This window comes from Ictidomys tridecemlineatus, chromosome 1, assembly GCF_052094955.1.
Source record: "Ictidomys tridecemlineatus isolate mIctTri1 chromosome 1, mIctTri1.hap1, whole genome shotgun sequence".
NCBI classification, from domain to species: domain Eukaryota; kingdom Metazoa; phylum Chordata; class Mammalia; order Rodentia; family Sciuridae; genus Ictidomys; species Ictidomys tridecemlineatus.
The window spans coordinates 103,556,062-103,582,361 of NC_135477.1; the positions used below are offsets into that span (position 1 = coordinate 103,556,062).

At 37.2% G+C, this 26,300-nt stretch overlaps 1 protein-coding gene and 1 pseudogene across 2 annotated transcripts; both read left to right on the forward strand.

The window, feature by feature from the left end:
• The first annotated feature begins 1,959 nt into the window (after positions 1–1,959).
• Positions 1,960–10,820, forward strand: LOC101955386 (heterogeneous nuclear ribonucleoproteins C1/C2 pseudogene; annotated as a pseudogene). The gene is made up of 2 exons (XR_013437198.1): positions 1,960–2,174; positions 8,658–10,820. The product of XR_013437198.1 is annotated as a heterogeneous nuclear ribonucleoproteins C1/C2 pseudogene (transcript).
• Positions 10,821–14,069: 3,249 nt separating this feature from the next.
• On the forward strand, positions 14,070–26,300 carry Rfesd (Rieske Fe-S domain containing). Its single transcript, XM_005326151.5, has 4 exons — positions 14,070–14,200; positions 24,001–24,176; positions 24,284–24,318; positions 26,015–26,300. Exons 2-4 carry the CDS (start codon positions 24,002–24,004, stop codon positions 26,276–26,278), a joined length of 474 nt encoding a protein of 157 aa, XP_005326208.1. The 5' UTR covers positions 14,070–14,200; position 24,001; the 3' UTR covers positions 26,279–26,300.

Genomic DNA, 26,300 nt, shown 5'->3' on the forward strand with positions numbered 1-26,300 from the left:
TATTCTTGAGCTTGAGGAGAATTTGTTTTATGAATGTCGCAGCGCCATTATTTGGTGCATAAATATTGATAATTGTTATGTCTTGTTGGTGAATGGTTCCTTTTAACAGTATATAATGTCCTTCTTTATCCCTTTTGATTAACTTAGTCTTGAAGTCGATTTTATTCGATATGAGGATGGCCACCCCTGCTTGCTTATGAGGACTGTGTGCGTGGTATATTTTTTCCCATCCTTTCACCTTCAGCCTGTGTATGTCTTTTCCAATCAGATGTGTCTCCTGGAGGCAGCATACTGTTGGATTTGTTTTTTTAATCCATGATACCAGCCTATGTCGCTTTATTGGAGAGTTTAAGCCATTAACATTCAGAGTTACTATTGATATATGGTTTGTACTTCCATCCATGTTTGATTATTTATCCTTTTTTTAAAAAATTTAGTTTGTTTCTCCATGATTATCTTTCCCCTCGCCCTCTGTCTTTACCGAGGCACTTCCCTCTGATGGTTTTGGTTATTGTTTTTCATTTCTTCCTCGTGTAGTGTTTTGCTCAAAATGCTTTGCAATGCTGGTTTTCTGGCTGCAAATTCTTTTAACTTTTGTTTATCATGAAAGATTTTTATTTTGTTGTCATACCTGAAGCTTAATTTTGCTGGATACAGAATTCTTGGTTGGCATCCATTGTCTTTCAGTGTTTGAAATACATTGTTCCATGACCTTCTTGCTTTCAGTGTCTGTGATGAAAAATCCGTTGTTAACCTTATTGGTTTACCCCTGAATGTAATCTGTCTCCTTTCTCTTGTAGCTTTTAATATTTTATCTTTGTTTTGTATATTGGATATCTTCATAACAATGTGTCTTGGCGTTGGTCTACTGTCATTTTGTGTGCTTGGTGTCCTGTATGCATCTTCAATTTGTATATCTGTTTCCTTTTTTATTTCTGGAAAGTTTTCTGTAATTATTTCATTCAGCAGGTTACTCATTCCCTTGGTTTGAATCTCTGTACCTTCTTCTATCCCGATGACTCGTAAGTTTGTTTTTTTTATGTTATCCCACACCTCTTGGATGTTTTTCTTGTGATTTTTTTTTTAAAGAGAGAGTGAGAGAGGAGAGAGAGAGAGAGAGAGATAGAGAGAGAATTTTTAATATTTATTTTTTAGTTCTCGGCAGACACAACATCTTTGTTGGTATGTGGTGCTGAGGATCGAACCTGGGCCGCACGCATGCGAGGCGAGTGCGCTACCACTTGAGCCACATCCCCAGCCCTTTCTTGTGATTTTTTACCAGCCTTTCTGAGTTGGCTAGACTCTTTTCAAGATGATATATTTTGTCTTCATTATCTGACGTTCTGGCTTTTACTTGCTCCACTCTGTTAGTGATACTCTCAATTGAGTTTTTAATTTGGTTTATTGTTTCCTTCATTTCTAGAATTATTGTTTGATTATTTTTTATAATCTCTATCTCCTGATAAAGATGCTTAACTTATTCTTTTATCTGTTTATGTAATTCTTTCTCAATGTGTTCTTTTGCTGCTTGAATTTGCTGTCTCGTATCCTCTTTAAGGTTCCATTCCATCTGTCTAAGGTGTTCCTTGAGTTCTTTATATGACCATTTTTCTGATGACTCTAGGTCCTCCTGAATATTTAGGCTGTCCTGCATTGTTTGTACTCCTTTTCTTCCTTGCTTTTTGAAGCTGCTCATGTTACTTCTTGTTCTGTTTGACTGCTGAGTTACTGTTTACTCCTATAAATTTATTTGATGCTTGGGAGGAAAGGTATTAGAAGGGAAGGGAAGAAGTCACTAAAGAGAATGAGAGTAAGCAGGTAGAATTCAAGGAAGGGGGGATAAGATAATTGAAAAGAAATGAAAAGACAAAAGAAGAAAAAAATAGGAAATAAAAAAAGAAAAAAAATTTAAAAAAATAATAATAATTTTAAAAATTAAAATTGGAAGAAAAAAATTTTTTAAAAAATTTGTAAAAATTAAAATTTAAAAAACAAGAAAGAAAAATGAAAATGAAAGAAAAACCCAAATCAAAAAAATAAATAAATAAATAAATGCAGTCTTAGAGTTTGATTAACTTCTCTTCCAGTAGGTGGCGCTGTGCCCACCAGGCCAAGTTTCTCCTGTCAATACGCGGGAACCAATCACTGTGCAGCAGCTCCTCCTCCCAGACTGGGTGAGTCTCCAATCCTGAGTGCCTAGGGCCTCCTCTTGTGTCTAGTCACTTCCCCACTTTTCCTCTAGCCAGGCCCCTCTCACGGGTGCCGCTCACCACAATACTGGGTACATGCCAGGTCTGCTGCTCCTGGGAGCCCTGTTGTCATAAATGACTGGGCACACTCTTCCAGTTTGCCATTCCCTCAGACCCTAAGTTTGTAGAGCTTGTGGGTTGAGAATCCTCAGCGAATTTTACTGCCTCTCCGGTAGCCACACCCCTGGTAGCTGGTGCAAGAGACCTCAGCTGTCAGCACTGGTGGGAGCGGTAGTTCCGCTCCGCGGGTCCCACGCCACCTCTAATTCCCTCGGTCTGGCTACCGCGCTCACAGGAAAGCTGGGAGGGGCCCTTAAGCTTTTCCCAATGTGTGGAGAGGGAAGGCTAGGGAATTACACACCTGTAGCCGCAGGTTTCAATGAAGTTATTTCCTCCGTTGCAGTCTGATGACGTCAGTTCTCTGCCATGGTGGTATCTCTTGCAAATGGCGACAATTCATTTCCCTTTGCCGGGTGACCAATGCAATGGGTGGGTCCTTACTGTCTCTCCCAAGCCCCGTTTCAAACCTGTGGCCACTACCTATGAAGGCTCAGTTGGCATTACCTCCGTAGGACCAGAAGGGCTGATCAGTTGTTTCAGCCGGATGGATTAGTGCTGAGTCACAGCTGTTTGTCTGCGGGAAGCAGGCGAACGGGAGCTTGAATTCAGCCGATCCGGGCTCAGTGTGTGTTCTGAGAGGCCCAGACTGCTCGCCCCAGATCCACGTCAGCTCAGCATTGCCTAGTGATCTTGAGCAAACAGATTTAGGCTGTTTACGACTCCCTATGCCTGCACAGCTGAAGAGGTCAGAGACTTGATCTCTCCGCGCCCGCCGCCATGTTGGAATCCGAACAAAAATCTTATTAAAATTCACACATTTCATTTGACTGTGATATTTCTTTAGGGTTTTTTTTTAATTCTAAAAAGGTATTTCTGACCTGTTAAAATTATATTGTGGGTTTTTGTTGGTCACGGTGGTGGTTTGTTTTGTAGTGCTAGGACTTTGAGCATACTGGGCGATTACTTTACCACTGACCTGTATCTACAGCCCCAATATTGGGTTTTTAAAGAAACTAATCCAATTGTCTTATAAAATATCCCACATTCTGGATCTTTCTGAGTATTTCCTTATGATATCTTCTAGTTTATTCCTTTATTCTCAACCAGGTCTCTTTCCAGCAGTATTTCTCAGAGCTTTTCACAAATCAACACGCAAAACAAATCCCAAAGTGGACACCTTTTGGGAGCTTCTGCCATCTTCCCAATAACCTTTCTTTGAAAATTGTCCCCACCTCCAACACACACACACACACACACACACACACACACACACACACACATATATATATACAGGCCCCCAGAAGTCACATATGGAGTTTGTAACCCCACCTTTCTAGCTAAATTCATTAGAATCATCCCTTTAAAGACTAGGGCAGATATGACAGTGGTTATGAAAAGTTGGACAGATAGTGAAGGGATAATCAGGATTAAATGCTCAGAGATTACAGATGAGTTATAAAATGATACAGCTCTTTTGTAGATAATGTATATTGTTGAGGCCTATACCTTGAGGGAACAGGCAAGAGAAAAGTGTTGAGTTAGGGCTAACCAGATGACATATATTAAAGTAAATCCAGGTGGACAATAGCAGAGCAAATTCAGGCCTGCCTTAGATGTTGATCTAATGGCAGTTCACCTCCTCCTAGGATTATCCAGCTAAGGAAAATCCTGTCTGCCCAGACATTCCATTTTGACAATGCATGTACAAAGAAAGGAAGGCACCAATTTAAGAAGCAAATTAAACCTTTGGGAACTCAGCTGAGTCTAGAAAGGACAGTAGCAGAGCAGAGGGGACTGAAGCACTCAAAACACATTCCAATATTTACAATCTGGAAACAGTGTCTTAAAGGGCATGTGGCAGGAGCACTGTTGCTCACCAAGACCTGAGGAAACCAGATGAAGAAGCATCAGAAGCCACATCTTGAATGGCCACAGGAAAAAACTCCAGGAACATATGTGAGAAACACTGGGAATCTTCCCTAGGAATAGTTGTGTGAACTTAAGCAATTCCATAACAAGAGGAAGTGAAGTCGATCACTGGGCTGAGGCGTGCCCACAAGAAATGTGGAGACCTTGACATTAAAAAAATAGAGCACACACTCAGTGCAGCACACACTGCCAGAAATACCAGGCTCAGCAGAATGGTAGGCAGGAAGGTATATCCCTTACCCCTGGGGGGTTTCATGTGGAGAGACCTCAATTAAACTACTACTCCTAGACTCTATCCCCTGTTAGGATGAGGGGGACTTAATCAAAAACAAAACAAACAATGAAAATCAAAAACCAACTTTTCCATATCTGGATTATAAAACAAGGTCTATTAGAAACTGATGTTCAGAGATTAAATTCCATTGCAAGAGAAAGTCCAAAGGTATCAAAATCCAAAAATCAAAGTTCAAAAAATCAAAAGTTCAAAGTTCAAAACTCAATTTTTCTGCCCTTGTATGAAAAAAAAAATGAAGTCCTTCCAAATTTCTGATTCTAAGCAGTCTCTGCTGCAGGGGGTCCTATTGTAGCCTGTCTCTCCCCTAGAATAGGTTACTCTGTTAGGATCTCTGAGGTGCTAATCATTCATCTCCCATGATATTCATCAAAGAATTCGAAGTGTTAGAAGGAACCAGAACATTATTACAGTATTGGCCTCTCACCTACCTACCCAAGTTAGGAAATAAACTGTTTGTATTCTGGAGCAACTGCCAAGAAAAGATGTATTCCCAGAGTTCAGTATATAGGCTTAGGATCTAAGAGGACAGAATCTGGGGGTCAACTTTCCCAGGCTGGCTGTCAGTCAGGGCAGACAGCCCAATATACGACCTATGAAAGTACAAATTCATTTTGGAAAAATCTTTTCATGAGAGGTAAATTTGGACATCATGTTTCACCAATCTCAGGGGTAGGAAGAGAAGCACCTATGTATTTATTTCAGACAGAGGCAACTGGATCATCATGCTTTCTTGTAAGTTTCAAAATTTGAGAAAGTAGAGGCCTCAGTCTCCAGATGTCTTTCTCTTGTTGATTAAAATCTCCTCATTGCTATTTCAATTCTGAGTTTTTGTATCTGATTAAGCAGAGTCTCTACTGACTTAGAGTTCTCTCAGGAGCACGTATTTCTAATCTTGTGCCTCAATGGCTATTTTCAGTGACACTGGCTAAGCATTAGCCTTGAGGTGCACTTTCTCAAGCACTATTGTATGGAATAACTTTGAGAATGAGGATATGTTACATGAATACAAGATTTGTCCCTCCATCATTCCCTCTCTGACCCAGAGTGCAGAATGGAATTTGGAGCAACCTAGAGAGTGCTGCTTACCCAAACCTGTCATGGACAATTTCCAGTTAGACACTCTGTATTCCTTGGTAGTGCACTTTATGATTTTTATAATGACAATATTTCTTATACCATTACTTTTTCAAAATTAACAAACTCACTGTTTATAGTCCTGGTACTGGTTTATGTACTTTAGAAATGGAAATTCTGGTGTATTTTATTTCATGAAATTCCTATCAATAAAGACACATGGTGGATTTATAGTTTACATTATATGCCCTCAAGTATACTGTCAATGAGGAAAGGTGCGCTAAAAAACAAATGTCAAATGTCTTCTTTGATATAAAGAGAGCCACTAAGAATAGAACAGGAAGGAAGAGCATGAGGAAAAGACTACCAGCAAACTAAGACGAATGGAGGGAGAGAAAGGAAGAGAGAAGGGAAAACATATGAAAATGGTAGGAGACCTTCAGTGATACACAAAATTATAAGAGGTTATGAGGGGCAAGGGGGTGGGGGGAAAAAAGGGGAGAGAATTGAACAACAGCAGAGGAGGTAGAGAGGGAAGATGGGAGGGGAGGGGAGGGGAGGGGGGATAGTAGGGGATAGGAAAGGTAGCAGAATACAACAGTCACTAATATGCCATTATGTAAAAATGTGAGTATGTAACAGAAGTGAGTCTGTATTATGTATTTGGGGAGTTCAAAACCCAATTGAGTCGAATGTATGAAAGATGATATGTCTTGAGCTCTGTAATGTTTTGAACAATCAATAAAAAAAAATGAAAAAAAAATGAGGAAAGGTCCTCGTACTTATAATTTTTATAAATTTAATAAAAATCTGATAAGAGAAATTTCCACAAACTAACTTCTGGCTCTATCCATTTCAAATCAGCCTTCTCCTCCATTACTCAGAGATCATTCTCATGCCAGATGCTTCAGTCCATATTCACATTTTGATAGACACCTGGCCCTCACGTTGGTGTAGGCTTACACAGAAAGTCATCTCAGTAGGCAGCAGGAATACTCTTGGAAGCTATAAACCATATAAGTATATACCACTAAACTAAAACTAAAGTCATTTCCAACTCAACATATCCTTAGCCAGAACCCCAAAAGTGCCTGCAACAGAAGGAAAAGAGACAATAGTCTCAAATTGAAGTTAAATTGTTATTTGTATACATTTTCTCCAAACATATTACTATAATAATTTCTCTCCTCTTTTTTCCATAAACACTTCAGTCCTGAAGTGGGGGGACTTTAGTGGGAGATATGGAGCACAGTAGTTCAAAGTGGGATGTTCCTAGTGGGGTAGATGGCAAAGTTGTAGAGTAAGGCAAGCTCTGGCCAGGGAGAAAGGAACAGAAAGGTAGCTCTACAGCCCACCAGTACTCAAAGTTTAGTCTCTACTTTCTGTATAAACTGAAACTAACTAAGAGGAAACATTGGACAAACTCAAATTGAGAGAAATTCCACAAAATGGATGGCATGTCATCTCAAAAATGTCAAGTTTTTAAATGTTAAGGAAAAATCAAATAATTATTTCAGATTGACAGAGGCTAAATATTCCTGACAACTAAATGTAACCTTGATTCAGAACTGGATTTAAGAATTAAATTATGGTCAATGTTCATAGCAACTCAATTCACAATAGCTCAGCTATGGAACCAACCTAGGTTGGTTCATCTTCATCTTCAACAGATGAATGGATAAAGAAAATATGGAATATATATACAATGGAATGTTACTCAGCCACAAAGAAGTATGAACTTATGACACTTGCCAGTAAATGGATGGAACTGGAGGCTATCACGCTAAGTTAAATAAGCCAATCCCAGAAAACCAAAGGCCGAATGTTCTCTCTGATGTGCGTATGCTAACTTACAATAGGTAGGGGTGGGGGTGTTCACTTGATTGAACAGTGGGGATGGGAATGGGACAGTAAAATGAATTGGACATAACTTTCCTATATTCATATATGAATACATGACCAGTGAAACTCTGCATCATGTAAACCACAAGAATGAGAAGTTATACTCCATTATATATGATATGTCAAAATACATTCTACTGTCATGTGTAACTAAAAAAGACAAAAAAGAGAAATTAAAGAGGACAGAATCTGGGGGTCAACTTTCCCAGGCTGGTTGATAATGTTGGAGCTGCAGTCATAGCTCAGTGGTAGAGCGCTTGCCTAGCATGTGTGAAGCACTGAGTTCGACTGTTTGTACAACATTAAAAAAACAAAAAAAAGAAACCTTAAATAAATAAAATAGAGGTATCGTATCCATCTACAACTAAAAAAATTTTTAAATGATGGTAATATGCCATCAGAAACTTTCTGATTTCATGACTACAATTATGATTATGAGAAGAAAGTCCTTGTTTACAGGAATATACACTAAAGCATTAGAGGCTGATGGACATCAGATTGGAAATATACACTAAAAGGGTTGTTGTGATATAAAGTGACCCTGTACAACTTTTCCACATTTTTTAGTTTGTTCTTAAATTATTTACACACACACACACACACACACACACACACACACACACACACACACAGTATATATAAATATATCTTAAGGGTTTTTTTTTGCTTTTTTTTTTTTTTTTTTTTTTTGGTACCAGGGATTGAACCCAGGGGCACTTAACCACTGAGCCACATCCTCAGCCCTTTTTTATATATTTAATTTAGGGAGGGTTATGCTGGGTTGCTGGGGACCTCAGTTAGTTGCTGAGGCTGGCTTTGAACTTGCAATCCTCCTGCCTCAGCCCCCCAAACTGCTGGGATTATAGGCATGCATCACTGCATCCAGCTTACATATATTCTCTATATATTCTGTGTGAGTATAAAGGATAACCATGTGAGCACATTACTAGTGTCTCTTAGGACCTCAGGATCCTGGAAAGGACCCATGTGGGGAGATATGAAGTTTTAGTTTTATTTCTATCAATATCTCTAATTGCAGCAAACATTACTCTATCTACTGCTTTAAGTTAAAAGGCCAAAGTACCAAAAGATATTTGTTCTATAATTTAGTCCTTACCTTATCTGTGTCTGCTCTCCATTGACTCTAGGTCTCTCTTACTCTGCTGAGACCAAATGTGACCAATGTGAATTTCCTGAACATCGTTCAAGGTCAAGAAGCAGGAACCTGAATCCTATGATTCATATCACCAAAAGCTCTTTGGGTCTGCTACTTGACCCAAGTAACTCAGTGTATATTTGCTAAGCCTGGCCTGAAACAAATAGCCAAGGCTTGCTTCCAGCTCAATGCAGCCTACCTGGTGTTCAGTGCTTACATGTCCTTTTCCACCCTTAATTAACAGGTATGTATGATTTGCTTAATGCCCAGGACTCAAGAGTTTCACCTGGAACGTAAAAGTCAGGAGGGAACAAAAAATGTTTCACCTCTTAAAATCTCTAACCTTTACTTACTCCGCCTCATGTGCTTAGCTCAGCTTCTTCTTTGTTCTTCTTTCTCCTTTGTATGCCTGAAGAGAATACACAAAGGGGTTTGTTTTCTCAAAAGGACAGCACTAAAGGAGAAGGCTGTAGTTTGTGTGCATATGTTTAATTCAGAGACTTGGCATTTCCTTTTTCATTATTCCCCCTGTGCAGTAATGAGTTCACAAAGCTGATCTGAGACCAACATCCTTAAAAACTTTGGCTTGCAAGGTTGGCCCTTGACTGGGCATCTGGGAACTTGGCTGATAAATACTTCCTTGCATTGAAAACTAACATTTTAATTTGAATACAGTGAAATTGGATATTATCATGAGATACCAGGTTAAACTACGTTATGTTATAATAACAACCTCAAAATTTCAATGGCTTACCAACAAAATTTTATTTTTCACTTAAGTTATATGTCTTTCACATCTTGGTGGAAACTGGGGAAGTGTATCAGGGGGAAAAGCATGTGGTCTTTGTTCCACATAATCACTCAAAGCCTCAGGCTGATTCTCCCACATAGGATGGTGTTAATTTTTGTGATAGAAAAAGAGGCCACTGGTAGCAACATGGATGCCAAGCCCAGAGCAGCATTAACCAGAGGGGCCTTCAGAACAGATGCACACCCTTCCTGGGTGATGTTCTTTCGCCTTTGTGAGGAACTTTATCAACCACGATGGCTAGCAACATTACCAACGAGACAGATCCTCCATCCATGAACTCCCATGTATTCATTGGGAATCTCAACACTCTGGTTATCAAGAAGTCTGATGTGGAGGCAATCTTCTCAAAGTATGGCAAAAATTGTGGGTTGTTCTGTCCATAAGGGCTTTTGCCATCATCCAGTATATAAATGAGAGAAATGCTTGGGGATGTGTAGCAAGAGAGGATGGCAGAATGATTGCTGGCAGGTTTTGGATATTAATGGCTGCAGAACCAAAAGTGAACAGAGGAAAAGCAGGTGTGAAATGATCTGCAGTGGAGATGTACGGGTCAATACCAGAACACCCTTCTCTGTCTCCTCTATTAATCTCCTCTTTTAACTTGGACTATGACTTTCAACAGGATTATTATAACAGGATTTATAGTTATCCAGCATGAGTTCCTCCTCCTACTATTATTGTTAGGGCTGTGGTGCCCTCTAAATGCCAGCGTGTATCAGGATACAACTCCTGAAGGGGCAAAAGTGGCTTCAATTCGAAGGGCAGACTGCAGGGATCTTCTTTGAAGTCTGGAAAGTTGAAAGAAGATGACCTTCAGGCCATTAAGAAGGAGCTGACCCAAATAAAACAAAAAGTGGATTCTCTTTTGGAAAGCCTGGAAAAAAATTGAAAAGGAGCAGAGCAAACAAGCAGCTCCCTAAAGAACAATGAGACTAATGTGAAGATGGAGTCTGAGGAGGGTACAGATGACTCTGCTGAGGAGGGGGACCTACTGGATGATGACGATAATGAAGATGGGGGATGACCAGCTGGAGTTGATCAAGAATGATCTAATAGAGGCAGAGGAAGAACTGCATGACTCTTAAACACATAGTGGGGTTTAGAAATCTTATCCCATTATTTCTTTACCTAGGTTCTTGTCTAAGATCAAAATTTCACCAGATCCTCTCTCTAGTATCTTCAGCACATGCTCACTGTTCTATTTTTGTCCTTCCCATGTTCATTAATTCATTTTGCCCTATGTCTAGTACCATTTTCACTTCCTTTGATGCTCATAGCAGTTTTGTTAAGTCTTACCCTGTAATTTTCGCTTTTAATTTTGATACCTCTTCATGACTTCACAATAAAAAGAATATATGCTTTTATCAATTGTCTCCAAAATAATCTCTTGTTACGCAGAGAGTACAGTTCTTTCCATTGATACATGATTTCAGTAGTTGCTTCCCTAACTGCAAAGGCAATCTCATTTAGTTGTAGCACCTGAGAGCAGCATTGAGTTAGAGGTATGTGTTTTATCCCCCACATAATAGTCCTGTGTAGAGCTGTTCAACAAAAATACAACAATGTATTTTTGTGAATGAGAGCTGGCATGTTAAGTGCATCTTTAGAAGAATAGTTAGTGTAGTAGTCTTTGTTTTCTAAAGTTGATAATGTGGGTCACTTTTGTGAACAGCCTGATGTTTGAGACCTTTTTTTTTTTTTAAATCAAAAACAAGTCCTTATTAAATCAGGAAAAAAGAAAAGAGGCAAATGGACAGATATCATATCAGCTCTTCTGTGGTCAGCCCAGGAATGCATAATACATTTTCACTCATAGCCCAACTGACCAGAACTCAGGGCCTCAACAAACTGCACATGGAGCTGGAAGTAGATGGGCTATTTAGGGAACACCACTGTCTTTGCCACAATATCCACATGAAAATGTCAAGTAGGTATTCACAACAAATGTAGACTGTAGACACATTGGTTTAGGAATCATAGAAGATAGATGACATTTAAAGCCACCCTCTTATGATTTGAATCACAGTGGCCTAATGAAAGCAACATTATTAATGTTTTCTGATTTAAAGGAGTAGGAAATATACATGGGTGTGTATACCCTTCAAACTTCTTTAGTGAAGATAGCAGCACATAGGTGCCTTCCCAAAACTAGTGAAGACAATGTTTTAACTTCTCTAAGTAGAAAAGAGCATGGGGGCTGGGGATATAGCTCAGTTGGTAGAGTGCTTGCCTCACATGCACAAGGCCCTGGATTCAATCCCCAGCACTACCAAAAAAAAAAAAAAGAGCATGGTACCTAAAAACCCCACCTATAAAAGCCTGATGCTCAGTATAGAGGGGCTGAGCTCACAAAGTTGAGAAGGAACACTTGAAACTGTTCCTATTAATCCACGGAGATACTAAAAGCCAAGATCTCAGAGGACAACCTAAAGTTTCTTCATGCCCCATGTACCACTAGGTGGCACTAGGAGGCCAAAGTAAGAAACACCAGAAAGCAAAGAATGTAAGAATAAAGAAAAAGATGGGGGTGGGGGGTGGGGAAGGCATGGGAAAAATGGAAAAACTTTGGGCAAAGGGGAGGGAGAGGAGGAGGTATGGGGGCAAGAAAGATGGTGGGATGAGATGAACATCATTACCCTTGGTACATGTATGAACTGCATGTATGGTGGGACGCTACATTTCGTACAACCAGAGAAATGAAAAGTTGTGCTGCAATTGTGTGCAATGAATCAAAATGCATTCTTTTGTTATTACACCTAATTAGAACAAATAAATAGATTTTAAAAAAAGAAAGAAGGAAGAAACAAACTGGTTTCAATGAGATAAGTAGAAAGACAAGACAGTGCCGGATAGAACTTAGTAGTATCAGTGACCAAACTGGTTAGAACTATTCTATTGCACGAAATTAACTAACTCATGAATCTTACTGTTTAAAAGTCTTACTAAATAGTAAGATTCATGAATTTTATTCTGAACTTTAATGACTTTCACATGAACTTTATGGGTTTTGCTGTCACCTAATGTGCATAACTGCACATGCCAATTTTGTGCGTTTTTGCATGTGCATCCTGGGAACTGAAAAAAAAGTAGTTTATTCTGCCCTTCACTATAGATTTCCAAGAATATTATATTGTCACATAACTAACTACATTAATGTTTTTGACAGAAAGTTTCCCTTCCTCTCTCATTCTTCTTGTGTGTATATGTGAGTATATATACTAAAGAGCTGAGTTTATTCAAAGTCAGATTTTAGGTCAATGGATCTAAGGTCTGGACTTTTTAATGCTCATATTATGCCAAAACAAAAAAGAACTTTTCATTAAAAATGAAAAACCTTATTTAGTCCTTCAATAACACAAGCTAGGTACTAATAACACTCTCCGTGTGTAAATAAAATAATTTGGGACAGCAACAGATAATGGAAATTATAATAAATATATCTTATCACTTTGGTAATTATAAAACTAGATGGTTCATTTGTGTTTCAATCAGTGAAACAAATGATCAAAAGGGAAATTATCCCACAAAATATTACTGATCACCCTTAAAGTATATTGAACATAACAGAATCAGAAGAAACCAGCACTGGAGGCAAAACCATTATTCTGAACTTCTTAACTTTTTACATGTAAAGGCTTATTTTTAAGATGGCATTATAAAGCACCCTGGGGTAAATGGACAAGATTTCAGCTACCCTAAGACCATTGGGACACCTATGGTCAAAGATCCCTAAGAGAGATCCTTGTACTAAGTATACCAAATACAGGCTGTGGCATTCAACCTTGGGTTCACACTAGAATCGCTAGTAAACTTAAAAGATATATATTGTATCTCCCTCCCCACTAAAATTTTTATTTCAGTGCTGTGGGGCAGATTGGGTATCATGACTTTAAAAACTCACAGGTAACTATAAGGCATAGGCAAGAACCACTGCACGAAGATAATCCAGGAAACTTAAAATAAAAATCTATCGGGGTCATCTAGCTTCCAGTCCTAAATACAAATATGAGGATTATTTGTTTACTTTCTTTTCATTTCAATTCAGGTAAGTATACAGAGAAAAAATGCAAAGTTCAAAATAGGAAAACTACACCCTCCATCTCTCCCGCAAATAGCCATTACATTTATTTTGCCTTTTAAAGAAAAGTTTGTGTACACACTAGCATATTTGAATCTCAATAAATAATTTTACACTAAGGCGTGCACTCTACACATAATATTCTGTGTTGTGCCTTTTAACAGTCGATATATCCGAGAATAATTACTTTAAGGACTTTAAGGACTTACTGTGCTTTATTTAACCCTTTCCTTGGGTTGATTATCACTTAGCTATACTTATTCTCTCGTTGCAATAAACATCCTTATACATGGATTATATGCATCGTGAAGAACTTCTATAAATATTGTATAGGTAAATTCCTAAGACAGCGATTGCTGGGTGCATTTAAAATTTGGCTAAATATAGTGAGTTAATAAGCACCAAATAAGTAAACCGATCACATTTGTCAAACACATGATTAAGGCTGCCAGTTAGTTCTGAGGTGCTGGCAGAGTTTTGCCGTGCGGATGTCAGGCGGGGTCGTCATACCCGGGGCGGGCACTCCTAGGTCACGTGGACGACTACGCCCTCCCGGCGGAGGCGCCACGCGAGGGCTAGAGCTTTGGCTCGCGCAGTCGCAACCCGCGGAGGACACTGCGGGTGGGTCTCGCCGAGGCGGAGCGAGGTGAGTTCTCTTCTCGCCATGCGCGGCTGGGCGGCCGGGCGCGGGGCGGGGCTCGCGGGGCCAGCTGCTTCCGGCCCGCGGCGGCCCGGACTTCCGGCGGCGGCGGCTGGCAGTTGTGCTGTTCCTTGCCCTCTGCTCTTTATTGCTCCGAACGCGTTGGCCAGGGGTTCAGCATTGGTTAACCGTTAACCTCCAGGGCAGGCTTTTGCGCAGGCACCAGAGGCCCGCTGACATTGTTCACCTTGGGAATTGGGCCTCACCCTTGACCTGCGGCCCTAGTGATTTCAAACATTTTTCTGGGCATTTGTGCGCTCTAAAATAATAACTGCATTAGGGTTTCTGCAGACCTGTCCCTCCCAGATATTTGTCTCCTGGAGTCTGCCTATGGGATTGCATCTGAACCACCAGACTATCCAAGGCGCTGCTCATACTTCTTCTCTCTTTTTTTCTTTCTTTTTTTTTAATATTTATTTTTTAGAAGTAGTTGGATACAATACTTTTATTTTTATGTTGTGCTGAGGATCGAACCTAGGGCCTCGCACGTGCTGGCTCAGCGCTCCACTGCTGAGCCGCATCCCCAGCCCTGCTGCTTGATCTTAATAACTACAGATCATCTTTACTGAAACGTTAAATACAGTTTGAAGTCACTCAAGACAAACTGGCAGAGCTGTAAAGAACCAACTTAGTTTAAGCATTTCTTGAGGTTAGACCCTGTTCTAATCATTTCAAGTGAATTCAAGCACTTAACCCTCACCATGCTCTGTGTGGCAGCCCCTTTCTTATGCAGCACAGCAGAATGAAGCAATTCGCCCCAAATCACGCAAAGCCTGGATTTAAGTCGAGCTCAGCTGTGATCATGGAGCTCTAATGCCAGCTGATGGTGGCCGTTTCCAAAACGGAATAGCTACAGGACTTTATTAGGCTTGTATTCCATTTTAAACATTTGTGGCTACAGCTCTTACACATTAGCGTTTCTAAATTAAAAAGAAAAAAAAATCAGAACCATCTTTTTTTCCTGATACATGTATATACCACCAATATAAAGATAACCATTATGTACATAACTGATGTAAATCTTTGCATTGCTAAAAGGATGGCTTACTTGCAGACTGCATGCTTTATAAGAAATGTAGATATACCTAATTAGTACTTACTCATATCTTCGGTCATTAATCATCAATTTAGTGAGAGTCAGTGAGCCTACTATATGAAAAGAGGCCAAGCAGTAGGCACTCACTGGAGGATAGCTGTTTTTTTTTTTTTAATCTATTGTTATTCTGTCATCCAAAGAGATACAAAACTACTGTCCAAGGCATTTCTCTTGCCTGAACCTAAAAGCAAGGGTGTCACCCTGGTGATAAGTATTTTGATAATGTATGGGCCAAGTCCCCAGACTTAGTAAAAGCACCTTTGTCCTTGCTCAAGAGGAATATCAAATAAGTACCTTTAATTTCATGTCTCTTATGTCTCCAGTGTCTTATGGAAACTTAATGGAGTTAAAGTATTTTTCTTTAAATTTATCTTTTTTTTTTTTTTTTTTTTTTTTTGGTGGTGGGGATTGAACCAGGGCCTTGTGCATGTGAGGCAAGCACTCTACCAAATGAGCTATATCCCCAGGCCCTTTTTTCTTTAAATTTAATCTGAATGTATTATCTATTTTGTAATAAAACCTAATAGTGACTGAGGATCCATTTAACTAGTTTGTAACTTTATATGGAGTTAGCACCTTTAGAAACTTAATTTTAGGGACAGACCAAAAAATGTTTTTTGAAGACAGTTGTGGAATAGAAGAGTTAAATTTTTCAGAAGGAAAATTTCACCTATCCCACAAACTGTCTAAATTGACTAATTTTCTGTATGTGAAAGCACATTCTATGTGTAAGTACATTCATTTAAGAATCTGCTGTCTTTTTATTCACTGTACAACATGGTGACTATAGTTAATAAAATACTGTATTGAAAAATATCTAGGAATGGATGTAAAGTGTTTGCACCACAAAGTGATTATTATGTGAGGTAATGCATTTATTAACTATATGTAGTCATTCCACAGAAAATATATACTTCAGAACATCATATTGTACACAGTAAATAAATACAATTTTGTCTGTCAATGTAAAACTAAAAAATAAGTTTTAAAAAGATCTTAAACTAAAATAGAGACAATGTGTAGGAATACATGAATAATTCATCAAAGTAACTATAATTAAAGTGAACACATGGACTCACTATTGTTTGAATGGACCATGATATTCACAGTATTCAATTAAGAATAATATGGTATTAGTTATAAATAGTCATCAGATATCATAAATAAAGACTACCACTTATGATACATAAAGGAAACTATTATTTGAAGGATGAGATAATACTTTCCTAAGCATAATGCAAGGCTGTAATGGTAATTCTCTGAAACCTTTATCATTTAGCCCCAGCCTTTTCTGTTCATTTCTTATCAGTCCCTTTAAAGTTCACCACAGTTTTTATTGGTTGGAGGCAAACCTTGCAAAGACTGAAGAAACTGAAATTTAGGGAAGGACTTTATTTGGACAAGCTTAATTAACTTTTGGTGTTAGTTTACATCTCTTGTATTTTGGTATTATTAAATACTAGTATTTCTATACTTGTTTTTCCCCCACCATGGGGGGAGGGTGGGCGGGACACTTCATCTACTCTTCCTCTAGTGATAAATTTTGACACAAGCTATACAAAATTTAAATAATTCATTCATGATCTATGTGTAAGCACATTCTATGAGGGTATAAAGTACAACTTTTTCTTCTTTTTGCTTGGGTTTTAGGTCATTTGCAACATAGACATAAAGTAGGATACAATTTAAATATTGAAAAGTATTTTTTTTAACATTTTCTCTTTGATTTTTTTTTCTTTTTGTAGTTGTAGATGGACAGCATGCCTTTATTTTATTTTATTTTATTTTATTTTATTTTATTTTATGTGGTGCTAAGGATTGAACCTAGTGCCTCACATGTGCCAGGCAAGTGCTCTGTCGTTGAGCTATAGCCCCAGTCCCCAAAAGTAATTTCAAATATAAGAACTGACTAGATATTTTGAAACATTTAAGAAATTTTGTTTGTCATCTCCCTTGCTTTTCTTTACAAATTTGCCCTATAAGCATTTATTTATGAATAATATATTGTTTGGTTTTGCTTGCTTTTGCACTTGATAAAAATGGAAGTCTACCTAGAAATATTTAAGAATTTTTTTCATTTGCAGTTGTTTTTGAAAAAATCTAAATTGATGTAGCAATACATTTTTACTGCTTTATAGCATTCTATTGAGTAAACATAAAAATTACTCCTTCTACTCCTGATGGGTTTTGAGTTCCTTGTCTCTATTACAGTTGTTCTTGTGCCTGATGTGCCTGTGCACATTTCTCTGGCATATACTTATAGTGGGGTTATTGGGTTGGGTATATGTTCAGCTTTACTGGGTAGTATCAAACTGAGCATTAATTTTTGTCATCACTAGTGGTTGCTCAATATTTTTGCTTATACTTGGTGTTATTTTTACCATTCTGGGGGATGGAAAATAATGTCCCATTTGTGTCTTTGCTTTGCATTTCCTTTGCATTTTCCTCCTGAGTTTGAGCATCTTTACAGGTGATTAGTGGCCATTCAGATTTCCTCATCTGTGAAATGTTTATGCTTTTGCCCATTTTTCTGTGGTTGTTTGGCATTTTCTTACTGGTCTATAAGAGTTTTTTTATATATTCTAGATCCTTTTTTTTTTTTTTTTGGTACTGGAAACACTCAAGGACACTCAATCCCTAAGCCACAGCCCCCAGTCCTTTTTTGTTTTAAGAGACAGGGTCTCACTGAATTGCATGTGCCACTGTGCCTGGTTTATATTCTGCATCTTAATCCTTGGTTGGTTGTATGTGTTGCAAATTCATATTGCTTTGCCTTTTTTTTTTCCTAAGCCTCTTTCCTCATTCATTTCATTTGTCTCTTTTTTCATTTTTCTTATGATAGCTGCCCCTCTGTGTGTTCTGTAACAAAATATAACAAAGGCTGCACACCCAACTCTGAAGATAAGTACTACCACCTAGCAATTTGTATATTTTGGGTACCTGCCAAAATCAAGTAAAACCAGGTGACTGTTTAGAAAGATAATATTCTAGCCTCCTGATGGTCATAAGTAATATAGAAAATCATGCTTGTGGTACTCATTATCTTTTCTAAAGAACAATATTTTTTTATTCTGATATAAATTTTTAGAATAATGTTTGTATTATTTTTCTATTCTTTTTTCAATAATTAGATTAATTATAGGTTTGTTTTATTTTTGCCATGTTGGGATTGATCCCAGAGTCTTATTCATGCTAAGCATATCCTCAACCACTGAGCTATATACCTACAGACCAACTAGGTTACTTAAAGCAGGGATTAACAGGGCAAACTCCAGAATACATATGAGATACTCCTGTAATTTCCTAAACTTAATTTGTGTAATACTTTCCTTTATACATTGAATTAAACTCATGCCTCTTCCTCTCCATGCTGATATGCTTGCACTTTCTCTCCTCTTCTCCCTTTCCTCCTCCCCCTTCCTGTCAGCTCTCTTCCCTCTCTTCTCCTCCCTCCCATCCAGTTAATGATGACATCAGATATCTGTCTTCCACAGGGCTCAGAACTACCCCTCTCAAAACAATGGTCTATGCCCTTTTTCTAAACCTTACTCCTAACACACTCACATAGAGACTTTACTTGTAATAATTTCTGTTTTATAAACTTGCTTTTAAAGTGACTTATGCTCATTTCCTTCTAACATTGTAAAGTTTTTAATCCATTGTATAGGTTTAAATAAACAGAGAAGCCATCATGAAAATCCTCTGCAAAAAGCCTGCAGCCCCTTGACACTTCCATAAACTTCTTGTTGGGAGAGAATTGGATCTATAGTTCAGAACCATTCTAAGCTAGGTCCAAGTACCCCCTTTAAAAGAGTTGGATATAGGTGGTTATAGGTCAAATGTTAACCTTGGACTTAAATAAAATTTAAGTGGCCTGTTGATCAAGGAAAAAAGTACATTGTGCCAACTTCTGTGAGTTATGACAAATTACTGTATTTGAAGAGACTATTGATTATAAAGGACGAGCTTCTTAAAATTGCGGTATTTATTTAAAGTTGATTTGAGGTCCATAATTTTGATAAATACATTAAATTATAGACAAGTATATTATGTTTTTAAAAAAGTTTTTTAGATGTTGATGGACCTTTATTGTATTCATATATTTATATGTGGTGCTGAGAATTGAACCCAGTGTCTCACACAAGCTTGGCAAGTGCTCTAGCACTGAGCCACAACCCCAGCTCCAAGTATATTATGTTTACTATGAGCATTTCATAGCAAATATCTTAGTGTTTAACAGCACCTGAGTCTCTACAGATAACAAGGGACATCATTTTATTTACTTCCTTTCCTTTTCCATGTGTAATTTCTTATCTTGTAGTAGGCAGGGTTAGATTCCTCTCAAGTTGTCTAGGCCTTTCTGTAGTTTCCCATTCTGGTTAAATGAATCCATTAAATGATTAAATTATTGGAGCTGGGACTGTGGCTTAGAGGTAGAGCGCTCACCTAGCATGTGTGAGGCACTGGGTTCATCCCCCCCACCACATTAAAAATAAAATAAAGGTATAAAAAAAAACATATCAATCTTTAAAAAATGATTAAATTGTTAAAATGGAACTAAAAATGAAAGTATTAAATAAAAAACCTAGACTTGTCACAACCTTTAGAATTGTAGTTACATTTTGTTTGAGAAGGTTTATATCTATCATGAACATCTAGTGAGGTTTTGTAAGATGACCAAAGAGTTATTTGGGGATTGGAAATGTACACATACACCATTTTTTTAAAAAAAATATTTAGTTTTTAGTTGTAGTTGGACACAATATCTTTATATTTTATTTATTTTTATGTGATGCTGAAGATTGAACCCAGGGCCTTGTACATGCTAGGCAAGTGTTCCACCACTGAGCCACAACCCCAGCCCACATATACCATTTTTAAGGCTGAATATGTCTCTAACTTTGAATTTTGAAAAATGACTGCTAAATGTTATACAGGGTATAAAAAGGTATAAAAAAATCATATCAATCTTTAAAAAAATGATTAAATTGTTAAAATGGAACTGAAACTGAATCATCATTTTGATTTAAGTATTGGATCAAACCAGAACCCTGAGTCTGTCCCTATGAATACTATTGAGAGATTTCTTGAACTTGGTTATTTTTTTCCCTGACCTTTTAATTTCTATATTTGGCCAAAAGGACATTATAGAGTGAAATAGAAGATAAACTTTAGAAATATAGGGAAAAGGAGTTATAGTGTTTCTATTCTAAATGTAAGCTCTTACTTGAATACTAACTAGTATTTAATTTCTAGGCAAGTAGTGGTATATGTGAATTTACAAAGATAAAAGGGTAGACCCAGCTCTTAATGAAAACCAAAGTTTTGGGAGTAAATTTCCTAGGAAACCCATGTTTTCTTCGTGTATCATTTATTGTTTAACACACAGAGGTAGCCAGTATTAGAGCAGATTTTTACCTCCTTAACTGCCTTTCCCTGACCCCTGCATGTTATCACCTACTTGCAATTTGAAGAGAATACAGAAAAGATGAGAAAGCAATGAAGGAATTTAATTTGATTAGCAATAAATTATACACACTTAGTGGTCTGCCTCTATTTAGCTTCTTATCCACTTAACCTCTAAATGTTCAAATGTTAAAGTGCTTTAAGAATTTTCTTAGACCTTCTTCTCCCCTGTCTGTGCTCCCTAAGTGATTGCATTGAACTTAGTTTTCTATAACTAGAAAACTACTAAGATTCTCTTTCTTTAGTCATCCTCAATTTTAGTCTCCTATGTTTGACTGCTGCCTAGATATCTCCACTCAGATGTCTCTTAGGCACCTCAAATTCAGTATGTACAAAAAACAGCAAGTGCTTGATTTTCCTTTGCTGTAAAATTACCATTCTTTCTCAGTCTTTCCCATCACAGTCAGAGTCACCGGCACTGCAGTTCACCTCACTGCATAAACCTAAAACTTGGAAACCATCTCTATTTATTTTTCTTTAGTGCCTTCACTCCATCAGCCCAACTTCTTTGTGCCTCAGTTTTCTCACTGTAAAATTAAATAATACCTTTTAAGTAATATTTTGGGGGTTGGTACAGTGCCGGCCTCGCATGCACAAGTCCTTGGGTTCAATCCCCAGCACCACCAAAAAAGTAATATGTTGGGGGATTGAAGAAGTAAATCAATGAAGTCTTAAAATAGAGTCTGGCATTTAGTGTAATTTATTATGCCATTGTTGTTGTTGTTACTTTTTTCTCCCCCACAAAGGAAACACCCTAATCTAAGCCACCATCTCTCCCATGGTCCACTAAGGTAACTTTCTGATTTCCATGCTTTACTTCTTTTTTAAAATTATTATTTTTGTTTCTTTTTAGTTACACATGACAGTAGAATCCATTTTGATATAATTATACAAGTATGGAATATATCTATTCTAATTAGGATTCCATTCTTGTGAGTGTACCCGATGGTGGGATTCACTGTGGTGTATTCATATATGTACATAGGAAAGTTATAATATATTGATTCCACTCTCTTTCTTATTCCCCCTTCCTTCCTTCCATTCTCCTTTATCTACTGAATTTCTGTCCACCCCCATATCCCCATGCTTTTATTCTTGTTCTGCTATAATTCATTCTCCATAGAATCCAGGGCATTTTTTTTAAAAGATAGATCATGTCTAAAAATAAATCATGCTTTACATCCTTTAGTAGCTTCCCATTGCTCTTAGAATAAAGCCCCCACACAGCACTGCACAACCTGGCTTGTGTTTTTATGCCAATCTTGCTCATTATGTTCCAGAATCCTTTCTGTTCCTCAGATTAACCATGCCCTTTCTTTTCTTCAGGTTTTTGTATTTGCCATTCCTTCTGTTTGGAATTTTCTTCTACCAGCTCTTAGCATGTCAACTCATTTGCATTTGGTTTCAACCATTTATTATCTCGGTTATATTTCTTGCCTATTCTTAGCAAAATCATCTTCCTGTTACTTTCTTACATTACTCAGTTTATTTTCTTCTTGGCTTTTATGATGTATAGCTGTTTATGCATTTACTTATTATTAGTCTCACCATCTATCAAAAATATTAATGTAGCTAGTTGTGTGATAATATAAAATTCTTGGAAAACTATAGTGAAAGGAAGAATAAACTACCTTTCTTCAGCTCCCAGATGCACACACACAAATACACAAAAAAAATCATGCATGTGCAGGCATGTATAATAGGTGATAGCAAGAACCCATAAAGTTTATTTGAAAGTCATTACAGTTCAGAATAAAATTCATGAATTTTACTGTTTAGTAAGACTTTTAAACAGTAAAATTCATGAGTTAGATAATTTTGTTTAATAAAACAATTCCAACTAGTTTGGTCACTGATACTACTAAGTTCTATTAGTGACCATCTTGGGGCACTTTCTACTTATCTTGGAGGGCAGAAACTTTTATGTCTTATTTCCTGAAGTGCCAATCACATAGTGGATGTTCAGAAAATATTTGTCATGACTGATAAATATCTAACATTCTACTATTTATCATGAATGACTATCTCTAACAAGGAAGGAGAACTATACAAGAGAAGTTGAAGAACTTCTGTTGCAAGTTTTTTGTTTTAAAAATCTGTGATAAAGATTATTATTGATAGCCACTCCTTGAGAATTTTACCTGCTTTGTGTTTCCAAACTTACATTCCTCCTAAATAGACTGAAAATTTTGTCTGTCAGTGTTCCAAAGATAAAAGTAGGTTGTGATTAGATGCTATATGAAACTTTAATTTCTTTCATCTGTCATAAACTTTTAATTTCTGTCACATAATAAAGGAATTGAAGTAGGTCTGTTCCAAGAAAACGGTCCAGGTTCTTCGGGGTCTTATATCATAATGTGATAGGCAACCCCTTTTCTGTTGCCCGCATTGTGGAGTGAGCTGCTCTATGCCAGGTGCCTAACCACTGACGCTCATGTATCTTGATGTTTCCTTCTAACATGGAATTAATAATCTGTGAATATATTATTCTCAAAGTATATAAAAGGGTTTTTGGATCACTTTCAAATAAATAGACTGAATATCTGTGCTGAGAAAAAAAAATACATGACACCTGCAAATTCCCTTCTGTAAGTTAATTGAGGAGAATCTCTTTGAATGCCCAAAAATAAGGCCAAAGTAGTAATGACAATTTTTATATAAGGTAAGAAAATGAAAGAATTCCATTCATACCTATCCGCTCATTTTAGAGTAGTTATCTGGTTGTGCCTCTAAGAGGTGGCTATGTGCTGTAGACAAAAATAAGTGAGCCTTCATAGTCAAAGGGCTCAAGACTCTTCAGACTACCTTCAGCAGAAGGCTGGAAACAATGCAGATTGTAACCAGATGTTGTTTAGAATTGAAATTAATAGGGAGTGAAGAAGTCGTAAATCTTTAATCCATGCCTTAGTAGTTCTGAAATTTCCATCTTAAGCATTAAAATTAATCTAATACAAATCTAGACTTAGAATGGGGGAGCCCTCTCTAAGTTTGGCAGACACAAGGAGTCTCTAACTCAAGTAAGGACTAACTATAATCAAGATTTTTTTTAAGTGTTTTCTTTCATATAGTTACAGGAAAATGCACCCATTAGTCAAGAAATCAGACTCTTATTATAATGTCTCTGTGAGTTGTAGTCAAATAGACCATTTGCAATTTTCTTTCTTTCCTCCTCCACCCCAACTAGCATGGATCCTGATGGGTCTGTACAAGATCCTGAAGATAAGGAATATTCTTCTGTCTGTGTTGGCAGAGAAGATGACATTAAAAAATCTGAAAGAATGACAGCTGTTGTCCATGACAGAGAAGTGGTCATTTTCTACCATAGAGGAGAATATCATGCTATGGATATTCGCTGTTATCGTAAGATTTTATTTTTATTTTTTCTATACAAATTGTGTTTATAAGTCATAAAACTATCAAATTTCAGGATTTTAAATGACTACATGTAATATTCAATTACTTTTCAGATTCAGGAGGACCTTTACATTTGGGAGAAATAGAGGTATGTAGAATTTATTCTCAACAAACTCAGATGTTTCCTATTTACATTCTTGCATTTCATTCTTTATTCAAAAATAATGTATATTTGGATTTAATTATATTTCAGGGCCTTTAATGTAATTGCAGATATTTTTGGTATTCATAACCCTACAATGTAAGGAAAACCATTTTGCAGATAATATAAGAACTATGCATGTCTTTGACCTAACAATTATACTCTGAGATATCTATCCTATGAATATAATTGCACATTGTTTGTCTCTTTATAGGAAAGGTTTATTTTAGCATTGTTTATTATAACAAAACATCGAGGTCAACCTAAACATTTTAACAATAGAAAGCTGATTAAATAAATTGTAGTACAGTCATGCTGTGGAATACCGTATGACCATTAAATTAATGAGGCAGAACTATATGTGCTGGTATTGAGGAATGTTAACAGTGTATTTGTGAGCGATATAACAAGTCCTAGAATAGTACTTCTAATGATATTTCATTTTTATATTAAAAAGAATATACTCTTTTTACTTTATACTTTGTATGTTTTTATAATGATCATATATTTTATAAAATAATATTTCTTAAAAATTTTAAAGAAATTACACTTTGAAGTCTTAACTAAAGAATAATGGAGGAATTACCTTTGCCTCCTTGTATTCCAAACTAATCACTTTTTTTCTTCTATCCCTGTCTCTCTACTTCTCTATCTATAACTGGCACAAAATACAAACCTGAACTTAGCATTTCACTGTCTCTACACCTGATGTCCACCTGGTGGCTGGCGATGTAGCCCAGTGGTAGAGAGAGAGTTTGCCTACCATACATGAGGTCCTCGGTTCAATCCTCAGTACCATGAGGAAAAAAATACAAACAAAACATAATTTAACTTGATATCCACCCTGGTTTATACCTGTCCTCATGTTAAAGGACATTTGTATGTTTAAATTATGAAAATGTGTCTGCTGATGGTGCTATGAGGGGGAAAAAATCAGTATTTCTAAATTTTGTGTAGAGGAAAAATGTAAGCACCTACTTATCATAATGTCAGAATTTCCCCCAGTTCAGTTCATAATGAGAGCTTTAAGACCTTGCTATCCAAAGTGTGATCCACAGCCCAGAAATCTTGGAGAATATTGGCATGGAGAATATTGCACCAATGCTGTAAGCTTTCTGAACTTAAACAGCACTGCATGTAAACAAGACCCAGATGATTCCCATTCTCCTTCAAGTTTGAGAAGAACCTCACTAAGACACAGTTACAAAGTTGGAATCACAAATTGCTTTTCAATTAACATTTGCACTCCTGCTTTTAATAACTCCTCCTGAATTCATATCTGGAACTTACAGTTCTTCCAGCAGCTACTGAAAGTTCCTTCAGAAGTGAGGGAAGCCTTTCCCCCACTTCTGTAGAGATGACATTGACAGATAACAATGCTGCAGTCTTGGTATAATTTGCCTGAGCAAGTCATCTTCTGATAGAGCTCTAACACACTGGGTTTCTAATCAACTGCAAAAAGGACTTAATGACTGTTCTCCAGTTAGGTTATGCTTTATGCTGAATAATTTGTAAATGGAGGGGGAATAAAAGCTGACCTGTTCTTTAACTTAGCTTTTCTGCATATATTCTATACTAAGTCCGAGGTTATCATGAACATTTGAAATGTCCAGACTATTAAATCAGTTATTTCTTTCCCCAGGATTTTGATGGACGACCATGTATAGTTTGCCCCTGGCATAAATTCAAAATTACTTTGGCAACAGGAGAAGGATTATACCAGTCTAAAAACCCTAAAGATCCATCAGCAAAACCCAAGTGGTGCTCCAAAGGAATAAAGCAAAGGATTCATAGAGTGACAGTGGATAATGGGAATATTTATGTGACTCTTTCTAAGGAACCCTTTAAGTGTGACTCTGATTTTTATGCCACTGGAGACTTCAAAGTAATTCGGAGTTCTTTCTGATAAAAATATATGACAATGAAAA

Bases quoted from the DNA above. Each gene is read 5' to 3' on its own strand.
- Rfesd (XM_005326151.5), top strand. From the start codon at position 24,002: ATGGATCCTGATGGGTCTGTACAAGATCCTGAAGATAAGGAATATTCT. The intron at 24,177-24,283 runs GTAAGATTTTAT...ATTACTTTTCAG, and splicing joins TATGGATATTCGCTGTTATC to ATTCAGGAGGACCTTTACAT. The intron at 24,319-26,014 runs GTATGTAGAATT...TTCTTTCCCCAG, and splicing joins TACATTTGGGAGAAATAGAG to GATTTTGATGGACGACCATG.